The sequence below is a fragment of the Osmerus mordax genome, chromosome 16, assembly GCF_038355195.1.
Source record: "Osmerus mordax isolate fOsmMor3 chromosome 16, fOsmMor3.pri, whole genome shotgun sequence".
In the NCBI taxonomy this organism is placed as follows: Eukaryota; Metazoa; Chordata; class Actinopteri; order Osmeriformes; family Osmeridae; genus Osmerus; species Osmerus mordax.
The window spans coordinates 5,167,723-5,180,726 of NC_090065.1; the positions used below are offsets into that span (position 1 = coordinate 5,167,723).

The following is a 13,004-nucleotide window of genomic DNA, read 5'->3' on the forward strand; positions in this document are numbered from 1 at the left end:
TTAGGCCAACCGGCAGTACAGTCAGGCTCCCAACCAGGCTCGGCTCCAGAACCAATCAGATGGGCGGGGCCTTTGGTTTACCTCCATGAAGGTGGCTCCGTCGGAGCGGGCGATCTTGTACAGGGCATAGACGGGTATGCAGATGACTGAGGACATGGCCATGAAGAAGCCGATGATCAGAGACCAGCCAGGGTAGACGTAGTCGTTATAGGTGATGGGCTTGTACTGGATCACTGTGAAGATCAGGATGAACTGGGGAGAGAGAGAGAGAGAGAGAGAGAGAGAGAGAGAGAGAGAGAGAGAGAGAGAGAGAGAGAGAGATAGAGAGAGAGAGAGAGAGAGAGAGAGAGGGGGGGGGGGGGGGTGGAGAGAGAGAGAAAGAGACATAGAAAGATTAGACAACAGCAAAAGTCTGGCCACACAGATTAGTGAGGACCAGCACACAACAGGATTGCAGGTTAAACTTTCAGGCACACACCCACAGACACACACCCACAGACACACACCCACAGACACACACACACACACACACACACACACGCACCACCTCCTTCACAGTGTGTCCACTTACAGATATGATGAGAGGAGAGACAAATCTCCAGCAGACTTTGAAGAAGAGTGGAGGAGGGAATCCCAGCATCATCTCAACATCTTTGAAGTACTGTTTGTGGCCTGAATGGGACCGGAAGCAATTAGGGGACCAGTCCAGCAGTGGGCAGAGCTGCCCTAGTCACAGAGCTGCATGACAGGGGATATTTGTGCTATGTGGCTAGACAAGGCAGGCCGTTTTCTGTACTCACCGTACACATACATGACGCAGATGCACATGATGCAGGAGATGATGACCAGAGAGAAACTAGCAGCATAGTTATCCATCAGCAGCAGCCAGTAAATCCCTGCCTACACACACCACCACACAACACACGTCAACAAATCTCCTTGGATCCTTAGATAAGGGTGGGGGTGTTCATGAATGTGTGTGTGTGTGAGTGTTTGTGTTATTGTGTGTGTGTGTGGGTGTGTGTCTTACCCGTGTGGTGAGAGGCACCCCCAGCAGGAAGCCTATGACAGCCACCCCCAGGGTGACCACTGTCTTGTTCCTGATGATCCAGTCTGTCCCAATCTCATCCACCACGGCTGTCACCAGCGTCTCCAGCAGACAGAACTACACACACACACGAAGGGTGAAGACTCAAACTCACACATAGTAAACCTAAAACAGGGCTCGACAATCTGTTACCCTGCATATTTTTGCTAGAGGCATGTTTGTATAATACTAGTAAACACAAACAAGATCAAATTCCAGTTTTTAAAGGCCACAGCACTAGACAGACAGACAGACGAACAGACAGACGAACAGACAGACAGACAGACGAACAGACAGACAGACAGACGAACAGACAGACAGACGAACAGACAGACAGACGAACAGACAGACAGACGAACAGACAGACAGACAGACAGACGAACAGACAGACAGACAGATGGAGGCAGTCCCCACCTGGGTCCCTAGGCCCAGCAGGATGAGCATGAAGAAGAAGAGCAGAGACCACAGGGGCGAGATGGGCAGCAGAGTGAGGGCTTCTGGGTAGGCCACGAAGGCCAGGCCAGGCCCGTGGTCGGCCACCTCGGACACGTTGACGTTGAGGTGGTGCGCCATGAAGCCCAGGATGGAGAAGATGACGAAGCCGGCGTACACGCTGGTCGCACAGTTGGTGATGCTGATGATGATGCTGTCTCTGTTGCCGCGGCAACCGGAGGAGAGGAGGCGGAGGAGGAGGAGGAGGAAAGAAGGGGAGGAAGGTTGTCAGGAGGCCACAGTATAACAATACGAGAAGGGGTTTTTCCGGGTGTGCTTATGTGGGATGCGCTTCCTTCGTGCGAAAGATTGATTCAATCTGTAATTTCAATCAGAGATTTCGATCTGCGTCTGTCGTGTACCCCAGCCAGCCACAGGGTGGTGCTGTGGAACAGAGAGACAACAATACAACCAGACTGATGGTGGAGGAGAGCATCAAGGTGTTCTATATGGAAGCCTGGTCCAGATTGCATCTCTCTTAGCTTCTGCCAAGCTCTATGCCCACACGGTGCACACTTACAAACACACACACACACACACACACACCACAACACACAGTGAATTCTCCCAATCTCTTCTCTCCCCGAGTTCTGAATGTGCCTTTTTAATCTCCGCTGACACTGTGGCATGATCCAGTTCACAGAGATACCCGATTCACCCCAACCTAGCACGAAGATCTGCACACACGCACGCGCACACACAGTCCAGCAGCCGGCTATTTGGGGTAAAGAAAGTCGGGATGAACAGGGGACCATAAAAATGCCACACCAGCGCTCGCTAGCTGCTGCCTCAACACAGCACGCCTGATACCACTTTATTTAGGCCCCTTGTCACCTCATTATTTTGGAATGATGGGTAAAAGAATTGAGTTGAATCCCAATGTCAGTCGGGTGCAATAACGATGGTGGATTAGGCTCAAGCAGAGGAAGGAGAGCAGGAAGGAAAGGAGGGGGGAGCTGTCAGGGACCAACTAACAGTTGTTGAGCATTAAGTAAAGGCCTAGAGGCTAGAGACTAGGTTATAGGAGACATGTACTAGGGGATATAGACTAGGTTATAGGAGATATGCATTCAGTGATAGAGACTAGGTCTATAGGAGATGGCAGCTAGGGGAGGGAGACTAGATGGAAGGTGCTAGCGGGATGGCACACAGGGGGATGAGTATGGTCATGGTACCAACCTGAAGCAGTTGTTGTGGAACTTGTTGTAGGAGGCCATGGTGATGAGGCCCCCCCAGGCACAGCCCAGAGAGTAGAAGATCTGAGAGGCTGCATCTCCCCACACCTGGACAGACACGCAGACAGACAGACACAGACACAGACAGATACACCAGCACACAGGCAGACAGGCATCCTTAAGTTATGGCAAAACATGTATAACAACAGCTGATCTAGAGAACCTCTCGACCTCCAACCCTAAAGCCAGCCCACCTTGGCATCCAGGATCTTCTGCCACTGGGGGGTCAGGTAATACTTGATGCCGCTGACTGCCCCCTCCAGGGTGATGCCCCGGATGAAGAGGATGGTCAGCACCACGTAGGGGAAGGTGGCCGTGAAGTACACCACCTGGACACCACCACACACACACACACACACACACACAGGGCTCACACACTCAACTCCGACTGCTGTTGCGCCACGCCAGACAGGTGTGTGTGTGTGTGTGTGGTGGGGGGGTGTCCGTCTTACCTTGCCAGAGGACTTGACCCCCCGGATGAGGCAGAGGAAGACCACCACCCAGGATATCGCTAGACAGCCCAGGATGGGCAGACGCACCTCCCCAAAGTTTCCTATATCATCTGAGATGTTCAGCACATAGTGTCTGAGAGAGGGGGGGGAGGGGAGAGAGACAGACACAGACAGAGAGGGGAGGGAGAGAGGGGGGGGGAGGGGGGGAGTGAGAGAGACAAAGACAAGAGAGATCAGTCCAAACACACAGCACTCTGTGGACTCTGCTGGTGTGTGTGTTCTACATGCATCCATTCATGGAGGCTCTGTACAGAGGCAGGATTGTAGCGAGCCACGCTAACACCACGCTAACACCACACCAGAAGCATAATTCAAGCCTCCAGCGCATCACGGCTGACAGCAGCTAGCTACGCACAATGGACCAGGTCTGCAGCAGCCCGGGAAGAACAAGCCAGGCTTTCTCCCTGGTCCAACCACAACACACCACCCTGACTAAACATGCACCCATTAGACAGTGACACTTACACCCATCTACATGGGACACACACTGACAATGCTCCCTTTGAATGGTCACTATGCACAGGCCAATATAACCACTAAAACACAACCAAGCTCGTTCTTACACGAACGGAATTTGAATTTCGGTCGATTTACACGTATGATACATAAAGTATGGCCTTTGCTTGACCTAGTTTCCCAGAAAATCTGTTGTTTAATCTTTGTGTAAGTTCCATTGTGCTGGTATGTAGTTATTGCGTGTACAGCCAAGCTTGTCTCGTTCCATTGAGGGTTGATTAATAGTTATCCAGGATTAACCAAACAAACATGCCCTTTGACTAACAACTTTTAAGCCATACAGGTATTTAACAGTCTAACAAGCATACACTGAAGCCATTTTTGAATTGCCTAGAAACCTCCTTTCTTTTCACAGAAACACAACTGATCTTGCTTGATGGCACTGACAACAGCTGTGAGGAGGATCAAATCCGTTCACTTTAATGGAGTTCGATTACCTGAACTTCGGGAGGAAGATGGCGCACCAAGACTCCTTCGCTCCTATCAACTCATACACATCAGCCCAGCTAGAGCGAGGAGGAATGCAACCAAACTCCACGTTTTCAATTACGAGGTCTGTATGAAGTCTCTTCCGTTCGTCTGGTCCTTGTGCTAGCATGTTGTCGTCACCCTCCCACCCTTCCCCTTCTTCTCTGCTTCTCCCAGTCGTCTATCCAGGCTTCCCAGGTGATCTGCTCGAGCTGCTGCTCGGACGTGACCCACTAGGACTCTCCGCCACACCCCAGAGTTCAATGCCTGGTAAATATGCATGCACCCTTCACATCATCCATTCCGTGCATCCCAGTAATTACTCTCGTCCCCTTAGGACTTCAGGCCTGGCTCTGCTACCAGCCTCCACCAACCTGCAACAGGCTTGGCTCTGCTACCAGCCTCCACCAACCTGCAACAGGCTTGGCTCTGGTACCAGCCTCCACCAAACTGCATCAGGCTTGGCTCTGGTACCAGCCCTGCTTCAATAAAAGCATATCATTATTCAATTGGTTTGTTACTGAACTTGTGAATGTGCATTTCGAGAGGCACAGGTTATACTTACTGGTTATTCCTAGTTAGGTTATTCTTAGTTATTACTGTCATTTGGTACTTTTGTTTCAATACCTCAAATACATATCTTCACTCTCACCACCCTCCTTCAATCTGCCCTCCCTCCCTCCCCCCCTCGCTCCCTCCTCCCCCCCCCTCCCATCCCCTCCCTCCCATCCCCTCCCTCCTTCCCGTCCTCTCCCTCTCCCTCCCTCCCCCCCTCCCTCCCATCCCCTCCTTCCTTCCCTCCCTCCCTCCCTCCCTCCCTCCCTCCCTCCCTCCCTCCCTCCCTCCCTCCCTCCCTCCCCTCTCCTCCCCTCCCCTCCCTCCCCTCCCCTCCTCTCCCCTCCCCTCCCCTCCTTCCCATCCTCTCCCTCCCTCCCTCCCTCCTTCCCTCCTTCCCATCCTCTCCCTCCCTCCCTCCCTCCCTCCCTCCCTCCCTCCCTCCCTCCCTCCCTCCCTCCCTCCCTCCCTCCCTCCCTCCATCCCTCCCTCCCTCCCTCCCTCCCTCCCTCCCTCCCTCCCTCCCTTGTCCTTACTTCCAGTACTCCTCGCTGGGGCTCGTCCTCTTGGTGCGGTTCACCACCTCTGCCACGCCGGCCGCCAGGCTGCTGGTGGCGTTGGCGAACGAGGCGTTGAGGCGCGAGGTGCTGCCCACCACACTGCTGCAGGCGGGCGTGTTCCAGGGGTTGTTGCAGTACGTCCAGGGCAGCAGGTTGGTCATGGACATGAAGAAGTAGTAGAAGGAGATGCAGATGACCACGTTGTAGTAGATTCCGATGTAGGTGGAGACCACCATCATCCCGTAGCCCACACCTGGACACACAGAGGACAGGTCAGTGGCGGCCGTTGTTCAAACCCAGGGTGACGGCTGCGGGGAGACAGCTGAGAGCCTTGTGTGTCCTGGTCTTAGCACCACGCCGCTGAATGCGGGTCCTCTTCGCACATACACTTTGAACACACTCACCTTTAGCTCCTTTCTCACGCTCAACAGTCCAAAGGTTTATTTTCTCGGCCTTTTAAGTGTCACTTTTTTGTTGTCGTTACCTTTCCTCGTCCCTCCCATTGCTGACTCTACCCCATCTCTCTCTCTCTTTCTCAAGCAAGCAAACAAACACACACACACACACACACACACTTCTAGAATGAGGAACGCCCTCTGACCTTTGAACACAGGACTGATCCTCCAGACTCCCAGGCACCCCAGGCTGGCGAACTGTCCGAAGGAGAGCTCCAGGAAGAAGAGGGGGATGCCACAGAACACCAGCATGATGAAGTAGGGGAACATGAAGGCACCTGGAGGAGGACCGCACACACACACACACACACACACTCAGGTCACATAAGACAAGCCTTCACAGAGTCCGTCATCTTTTACATCCTGAAAGCTTTTATGAACCTCTCTGGAGGGGACATGTAGAAGCATATGCTGCAGTCTGTAAGAGCGTTTGCAGGTGTTAATCCTGTTGTGTGTTTACATTTCTGCGTGTTTGTGTGTGTGTGTGAATGTGTATATATTTATAGAATAAATGCAGTATGCAAGTGTGTATCCGGGTGTTTGTGAGCGAGAATACATTTGAATGTGTGTGTGTGTATGTGTGTGTGACCCATCTGCAGCTACCATGTGCCCTGCTACAGGCCAGGGGAGGCAGTGGAGGCAGGGGAGGCAGCGTCAGTGAGGGCTGCAGAGGCAGCAGTGAAGCAGCCAGGCATGAATCCTCCGTGATCAGCTGAACCTACGGCCACAAACAGCCCACTGGGGCCACTGACACTGTGGCAGGAAGGGTGTGTGTGCGCGTTGTGTGTTTTGTTTGTGCACGAGTTTGTAAGTAGGCAAGTGTGTGTTTGTGTGCGCACGCGCGAGTGTGTGTACACAAATTAGTGTGTGAGTGTGTGTGTGTGTCAGACTTCTGATAAGACCTAGTTGCTCTTAATATGTCTGGGTCTTGAGCAACAGCAGTCCACTCCACAGATCCAGCTCCAGTGAGATAATACACAGCCTAAACACACCATGCCCTTCTATGGCCTTGAGGTGGCAAAACAGACGTAACACACACACTGCATGTTGGGAGAGACTACATGTGAATGGAGTTGTAGCCCAGCCAAGAACAGCTTTGGAACCGAGCCAGAGAGATACACACAACAGGCTCAGGCTGGAACTGGACCAAACTCACATCGATGTACACACAGTACAGTAGTGGAACCTGGGCTGTCATTGAATTTGCATTACTGGACACGGCTCCGCTCTGGGTAACAAACAGCTACAATTTCTAACAAAAGCATCAAACACAGAGCGAGAAGAGGAAGTCAGAAAGGGCTTATGGAACCATTTAAGGGAACTTGGAAATATGACCCAATGTCACTACATTGTTCTCCATGTCTCTGGCAGATTCTAACTAAATCAGTGAGTGTTCAGCTACGAGGGCTAGTGTGTGTGATGGTGTGTGTGTGACGGTGTGTGTTTGTGATGGTGTGTGCGCGATGCTGTGTGTCTGTGATGGTGTGTGTCTGTGATGGTGTGTGTCTGTGATGGTGTGTGTCTGTGATGGTGTGTGTCTGTGATGGTGTGTGCGCGATGCTGTGTGTGTTTGTGATGGTGTGTGCGCGATGCTGTGTGTCTGTGATGGTGTGTGTCTGTGATGGTGTGTGTCTGTGATGGTGTGTGCGCGATGCTGTGTGTGTGTGATGGTGTGCGTGTGTGATGGTGTGCGTGTGTGTTCAGAGAGAAGCCCGCCCACCTCCTCCGTTCCTGTAGCAGAGGTAGGGGAACCTCCACACGTTGCCCAGGCCCACAGCATAGCCCACGCTGGTCAGCACAAACTCAATCTGGTTCCCCCAGTTCCCCCGCCTGGAGTTCTCATCCCTCTTCACAGGCTCTCCCGGGACTGCTCCGTTCTAGAAAACACACAGAGGCAGAAAGTTAGAAGGGCCACCAAACGGAGGAACCGGAGAGGGTCTTGGAGGGAGTTCTCGGCGGAACCGGAGCGCTAGCTAGAGCCCGTCCAGAGGAGCGTTCAGGTGAAACATACAGAACAATGCAGATGACAGATTTAACAGTCCACTGAATGACAAATGAGTGACAGCGAGCATTCACATGTGACCGGTGAGACCCATCATTAGTCTTCTCGTCAGTCCAGATTGTCCAGCCTAAGGCCATGGCTTCCTCTCAGACTGACAAGACAGAAAGTTCCAGCATGTTTACATGCTGAGCCTGTCCTAAATGAGTTCAACCTCCGTGTTGTTCTCTGAGAAAGATGCCATTCGATTTGGAATTTCCTTCCTTGTGTTTTTACTCCTTGTTTGTGATGCAGGGTCTGTGATTTCCAACCCCTGCTGTATTTGGGTGGTACCACAGTGTCCTGACAGCCATCGCTGTGGCCTGACAGGTTTAGATGTGATCTCGACAAGCTTTCTCTGTCAACACACACACACACGTAACCCTGCATCCACAACAGTCCAGCCGAGCACTGCTGCTAGTTTATGTCCATGCGTTGGCAACTCTCAAGACAAGATTTTATGTGTTCCCATCTGTGATGCAGATTTATTAGCTTGTTGATGTTGTCAGTAGAAGCTCCTCCCTCCAGCTCCTTCTTCTAGTGCTACATGTGAAGGAGGGGTTTTTAAGGGGTTAACTGGTCAAATCACCTGCCTTTAGACTTTATGCATGACGTAATATGGTGGCTCGTCGCTGTGTAGAGGCTTTATGTGTGTGTGTGCGAGAGAGAAAGAGCGAGTGTACAACTGTATGTGCTGCGCAGCTCTGCTCTGCGTGCTGGAGCAGAAGTTATGTGAGCTGAGATAACCGGGGCGTTTGGCACCAAATCAACATTTGGTCTTGTCGTTATGCATTTCAAGTCTCCTCCCTCCATCTGTCTCCATCAGATGGTCTTCTCCATCCTGACCTCCTCCACAACCCCTGGAGCCCACGGGGACGACGTGCTCCTCACCCCCTCTCCACCCCCCAGACTCCCTCTCCACCCCTCTCCTCTCTTCTCCAACCCCCTCTCTCTCTGTCCTTTCCTCTCTTCTCCTCTACTCCTACAGAGTACACACTCCTACACACACTCCTCTGCCCGCATCGCCGCGTAGCACCAGAGAAGCTGCAGAGCTCAGGTGTTAATGAGGGAACGTATCAATCACGCTGCCGGCACGCTCCCCCCCCACCAAACCCCACCCCCCCCCCCCCCCCCCCGCTCCACACCGTCCCGAAAACGAGCAACCTTTCGATATGCGGCGGATTGCTCCGGCAATGGTGTGCACCCCCGTCCTGAAGAAACCTCAGGACGTGTGCTGGCCCTGGTGGCTTGTTTTGGCTACAGGTTTGGGGTTGACCAGCAGGAGCCTGGGCATATGGGGGCAGCGTGCGGTGAGAGGGCCGTGCGAGGCTGAGCAGACACACGCAGCCCGGAGCACACACAGTCCCACGCAGACAACCAGGCGGCTCGTTCAGCACGACAAAAAAAGAGAGATCTTTTATTATTTTTTTTATAAAAATATTTATTAAAAAAAAACAAATCCCAGATCTTAGACAATTGCCCTGTGGTGGTTCCTTACATCTGGCTGCGACAAATGCTACAACTCAAAACAAAGTTAACCTTTTCCAGGGAGAGTCTCAACCCTCTGTGTTGGACTGTAAACTGCAGATGGGACACGGTATGACATCACCAAACAAAGCTTTTATGTGTGAGGAACTGCACTGTTTCAGCCCCCTCACAGATGGTGGCATGCTGGAGCCTATTCTACAACGGGCTAACTTCAGTTATCTTTGGCTGGCCACTGAGTGGCCGAGACATGTGCACCTGTGTTCTGGTGTTTATATATTTGTGTGTGTGTGTGTGTGTGTGTGTGTGTGTGTGTGTGTGTAGGATATGTGTGTATATTCTGACAGTCTGGGAGAAACTCCGACCTGCTTGTTGTGTAAGAGCAGCTGTACAGACAGGGCCTGAAGTAGAATGACAACGTGTGTTTGCGCACACACACACCCATAGGTCTACTGTTGAACACCTACAGCTTTCCCCACCTGTGATAAGTAGCTAGCAACACGACAGGGTTAGAGTTTGCCATACGTGCGTGCTTGACCTTCTCTTGTCTTTCTGACCGCCTGTCTGTCTGTGCGTCTGTCCATCTTGTTGCCCAGGTGTTTAGACCCACGGTATTTGCTCCATGGATCCTGTGCAGTCACATGCACGCACAGGCACACGCACACAGCTTCATTGCACGCCCAGCTGGGCCCATCTGCGGTTTATGTAAGTCCACACACATCACTAACTCTCTACAGTATAGGGGCCAAGCACCAACCTTCCTCTAGCCTGCCTCTCATCTCTCTAGCCTATGTCTCTCCTGCCTTTTTCTCTAGTCTCTCTACCTTGTCTCTCTTACCTCTCTCTCTCTCTGACCTCGACCACAATCTCCCTCTGCCTGGATTTAAGACCAGGGCCAACAACCTCTCAGTTAGCATGGTTCTTTACAGTATGTGGTTCCCTCTCGATGTGGGTCACTGGCCCCATCATAACACAGCTATGTGCACATGCATGCCCTCTTACCAGTCATCTGCAAATATTGGTCAGAAACAAGCATGCTTTCACAAAAGCACTGGGTACCAAGTTCAGACAAATGTCTAAAGGTTTCACCCTCACTGACTATTTACTAACTATTCACAAGAGTTTGGGGTTGCGTGGGTGACAAAAGACAAACTAGCTAGCTTTCTGTCAACTGGCAAACGGTGAACATTCAAAACCACTCATGTGTTCTCTAGACTTTACAATGCCAGACCCCAGTCAGTGTAATACCCTGCCTTCTCCTCCCTCTCTCTCTTCCCTCCCTCTCTCTTCCCTCCCTCTCTCTCTTCCCTCCCTCTCTCTTCCCTCCCTCTCTCTCTTCCCTCCCTCTCTCTTCCCTCCCTCTCTCTTTTCCCTCCCTCTCTCTTCCCTCCCTCTCTCTTCCCTCCCTCTCTCTTCCCTCCCTCTCTCTCTTCCCTCCCTCTCTCTTCCCTCCCTCTCTCTTCCCTCCCTCTCTCTTCCCTCCCTCTCTCTTCCCTCCCTCTCTCTTCCCTCCCTCTCTCTTCCCTCCCTCTCTCTTCCCTCCCTCTCTCTCTCCCCACCACAGGGAGTTTGATGGACAGTAGCACACACTTCACAAAGCATGGCCCCCTGACAGCTGCCACCCTGTCAGGGTGTGAAACCCTCTCCACTGGAGTGTAAGCCTACCCCTTGCCCTGGAGATCACACACACATACACGCGAGGACCTCACACACACACACGTAGGTAAGGTTGGAGCGGCCTGCCCAGACTGTCAGACACAGCCTCACGGGTCGCAACCCAACACCCTCCTCTCCCTCTCCTCCATCCGATTCTAATCTATCGTATTCTGTATTGTTCTGCTCTACGGTCATCTTAAGTTGTTTAACTACGTGCTCTTATGGTTCTTGCCTTTGGCACTTATTTGTTTTTTCACAATGTATGCTTCATGTTTTGGCTACCCGCAATGTTTGGGGCTATCTCGTTGTTATGATCAGTGACATTATGCACTTTTGTAAAGCTCTCTCTTGGAAGTCGCTTTGGATAAAAGCGTCTGTTAAATGAATAAATGTAAATGTAAATCTCACCGGGAGTCAGTCTGATGCCCCTCCAGGTGCCTGGCATTTAGCTACTGCCTGCTAGCCTTCCCGCCTGCTCACCCAATGCTTCTGCCCGCATGCCCCCTTGCTAGACATGCAACCTTCACAAGCCATTAGACCCTGCGCTTCAACTGGCATAACATGCCCCGCCCCCCCCGGCCGTCCCCCTCCATCCAAAAATGGATATGTTTACTTTGCTGCCCTCTAATATCCCTCATCACTTGGTACCGAGTTTGGGAGAAGTGTGGTTTGTCACATAAACAGGCGTGATCAGGGCTGAAGAGATGGTCGTGAGAATGTGCGTGTGTTCGTTTCCACAAAAAAGAGCTCAGTGAGGGAAAACAGAGAAAATAAAACCATAAAAAATGGCCATAGACAAACAATGTACATTGCTTCTTTGATTGATGTGGTATTTTAGCTCTGCACACTTTCAGTACTGCAGAGTGGAGATTCTTAAATGTAAGCTCATCAAATTGAAGACACAGACACACAAACACACACACACACACAAACAAACACACCTACATACACACCAGGGGATTTCACACACTTCTGCACATGTGCACCAGCACCTAAATTACTCATCCAGGTCTCCACCTGGATGAGTCACAATAAAACTAACTGATTTGAGTTTGCACTGTGATACTGTGAGTCATGTTGCCAAGTTGGCAAAACAGACACATGTATGTCTTCCAGAAGCCAGTATGATGACTGATAGTTAAAAAGTCTGTATCCTCAAGCAGTAGAGTGAGTATCAACTGCTAATGAATACAATAGTTATGGGATACACGAGTATTGCAAAAACAGCTAGTAACATACAGAGCAGCAAACAGCAGAACTATACTGGGACAAACCTTCCCATTGCAATCACATCTAATGTTGTGCTATTGCTCAACAATGACAAATAAGTGATGCTGTGGCAACAAGAGATGGAGGGATGAGGGGAATGTTTGTCATCTCCTCTAAAAAGAACATCTGTTCAAACAGAGAAAAGTGAAAGGTCATCTTTCCCCATACTTTCACACAAGCACTGTCCACCCCAACATCAAAATAAACAGAACAGGAATAAGGCTGAACTGTGTGCCAACTGTTACAGGAAGGTAGATTGGACCTAACATGGTAAACCCTGATAAGGGGGTTTACTCAAAATGCTTCTGGATACTGATTAGGCTGTTTGTACCATCAAACTGTTTAAGTAATTGAATCTCTTAAGTAAATACAAAAAAGAGACTACTAGAAGATTAACTGAACAAAATAACAAATTTGTATTTACTAAAATACATTTCTTAGATTACATAAATAGTTTGATTTAGTTTCCACAAAAGTTACGAGAATTCAGAATAAACAAGGTTTACAGTGTAGTAGGAAGGACTATCCTCAGGTTTGGGAATGTTGTAGGGGTAACAGTGCTTTGTTGGTAAACAATGGAGACATATTTAAAGATTATATTACTAGAAAAAATTAGGAAAAAGTGTATACACTATGACTGGATTAAAACATGTTCATGTTGCTCTGTATGAAGGCA

General features: G+C 50.7%; 1 protein-coding gene across 1 annotated transcript in view; it reads right to left on the reverse strand.

The window, feature by feature from the left end:
- slc6a9 (solute carrier family 6 member 9) overlaps window positions 1-13,004 on the reverse strand; it is a 38,406-nt gene that overhangs the window by 5,281 nt on the left and 20,121 nt on the right. The window contains exons 3-13 of the mRNA XM_067252517.1: window positions 7,601-7,757; window positions 6,027-6,158; window positions 5,402-5,678; window positions 3,267-3,399; window positions 3,009-3,143; window positions 2,759-2,862; window positions 1,502-1,739; window positions 1,031-1,165; window positions 801-900; window positions 572-672; window positions 82-252 (exon numbers count right to left, since the gene is read on the reverse strand). Of these exons, the coding sequence (XP_067108618.1) occupies window positions 82-252; window positions 572-672; window positions 801-900; window positions 1,031-1,165; window positions 1,502-1,739; window positions 2,759-2,862; window positions 3,009-3,143; window positions 3,267-3,399; window positions 5,402-5,678; window positions 6,027-6,158; window positions 7,601-7,757 (1,683 nt within the window). The remainder of the gene's footprint in view (window positions 1-81; window positions 253-571; window positions 673-800; window positions 901-1,030; window positions 1,166-1,501; window positions 1,740-2,758; window positions 2,863-3,008; window positions 3,144-3,266; window positions 3,400-5,401; window positions 5,679-6,026; window positions 6,159-7,600; window positions 7,758-13,004) is intronic.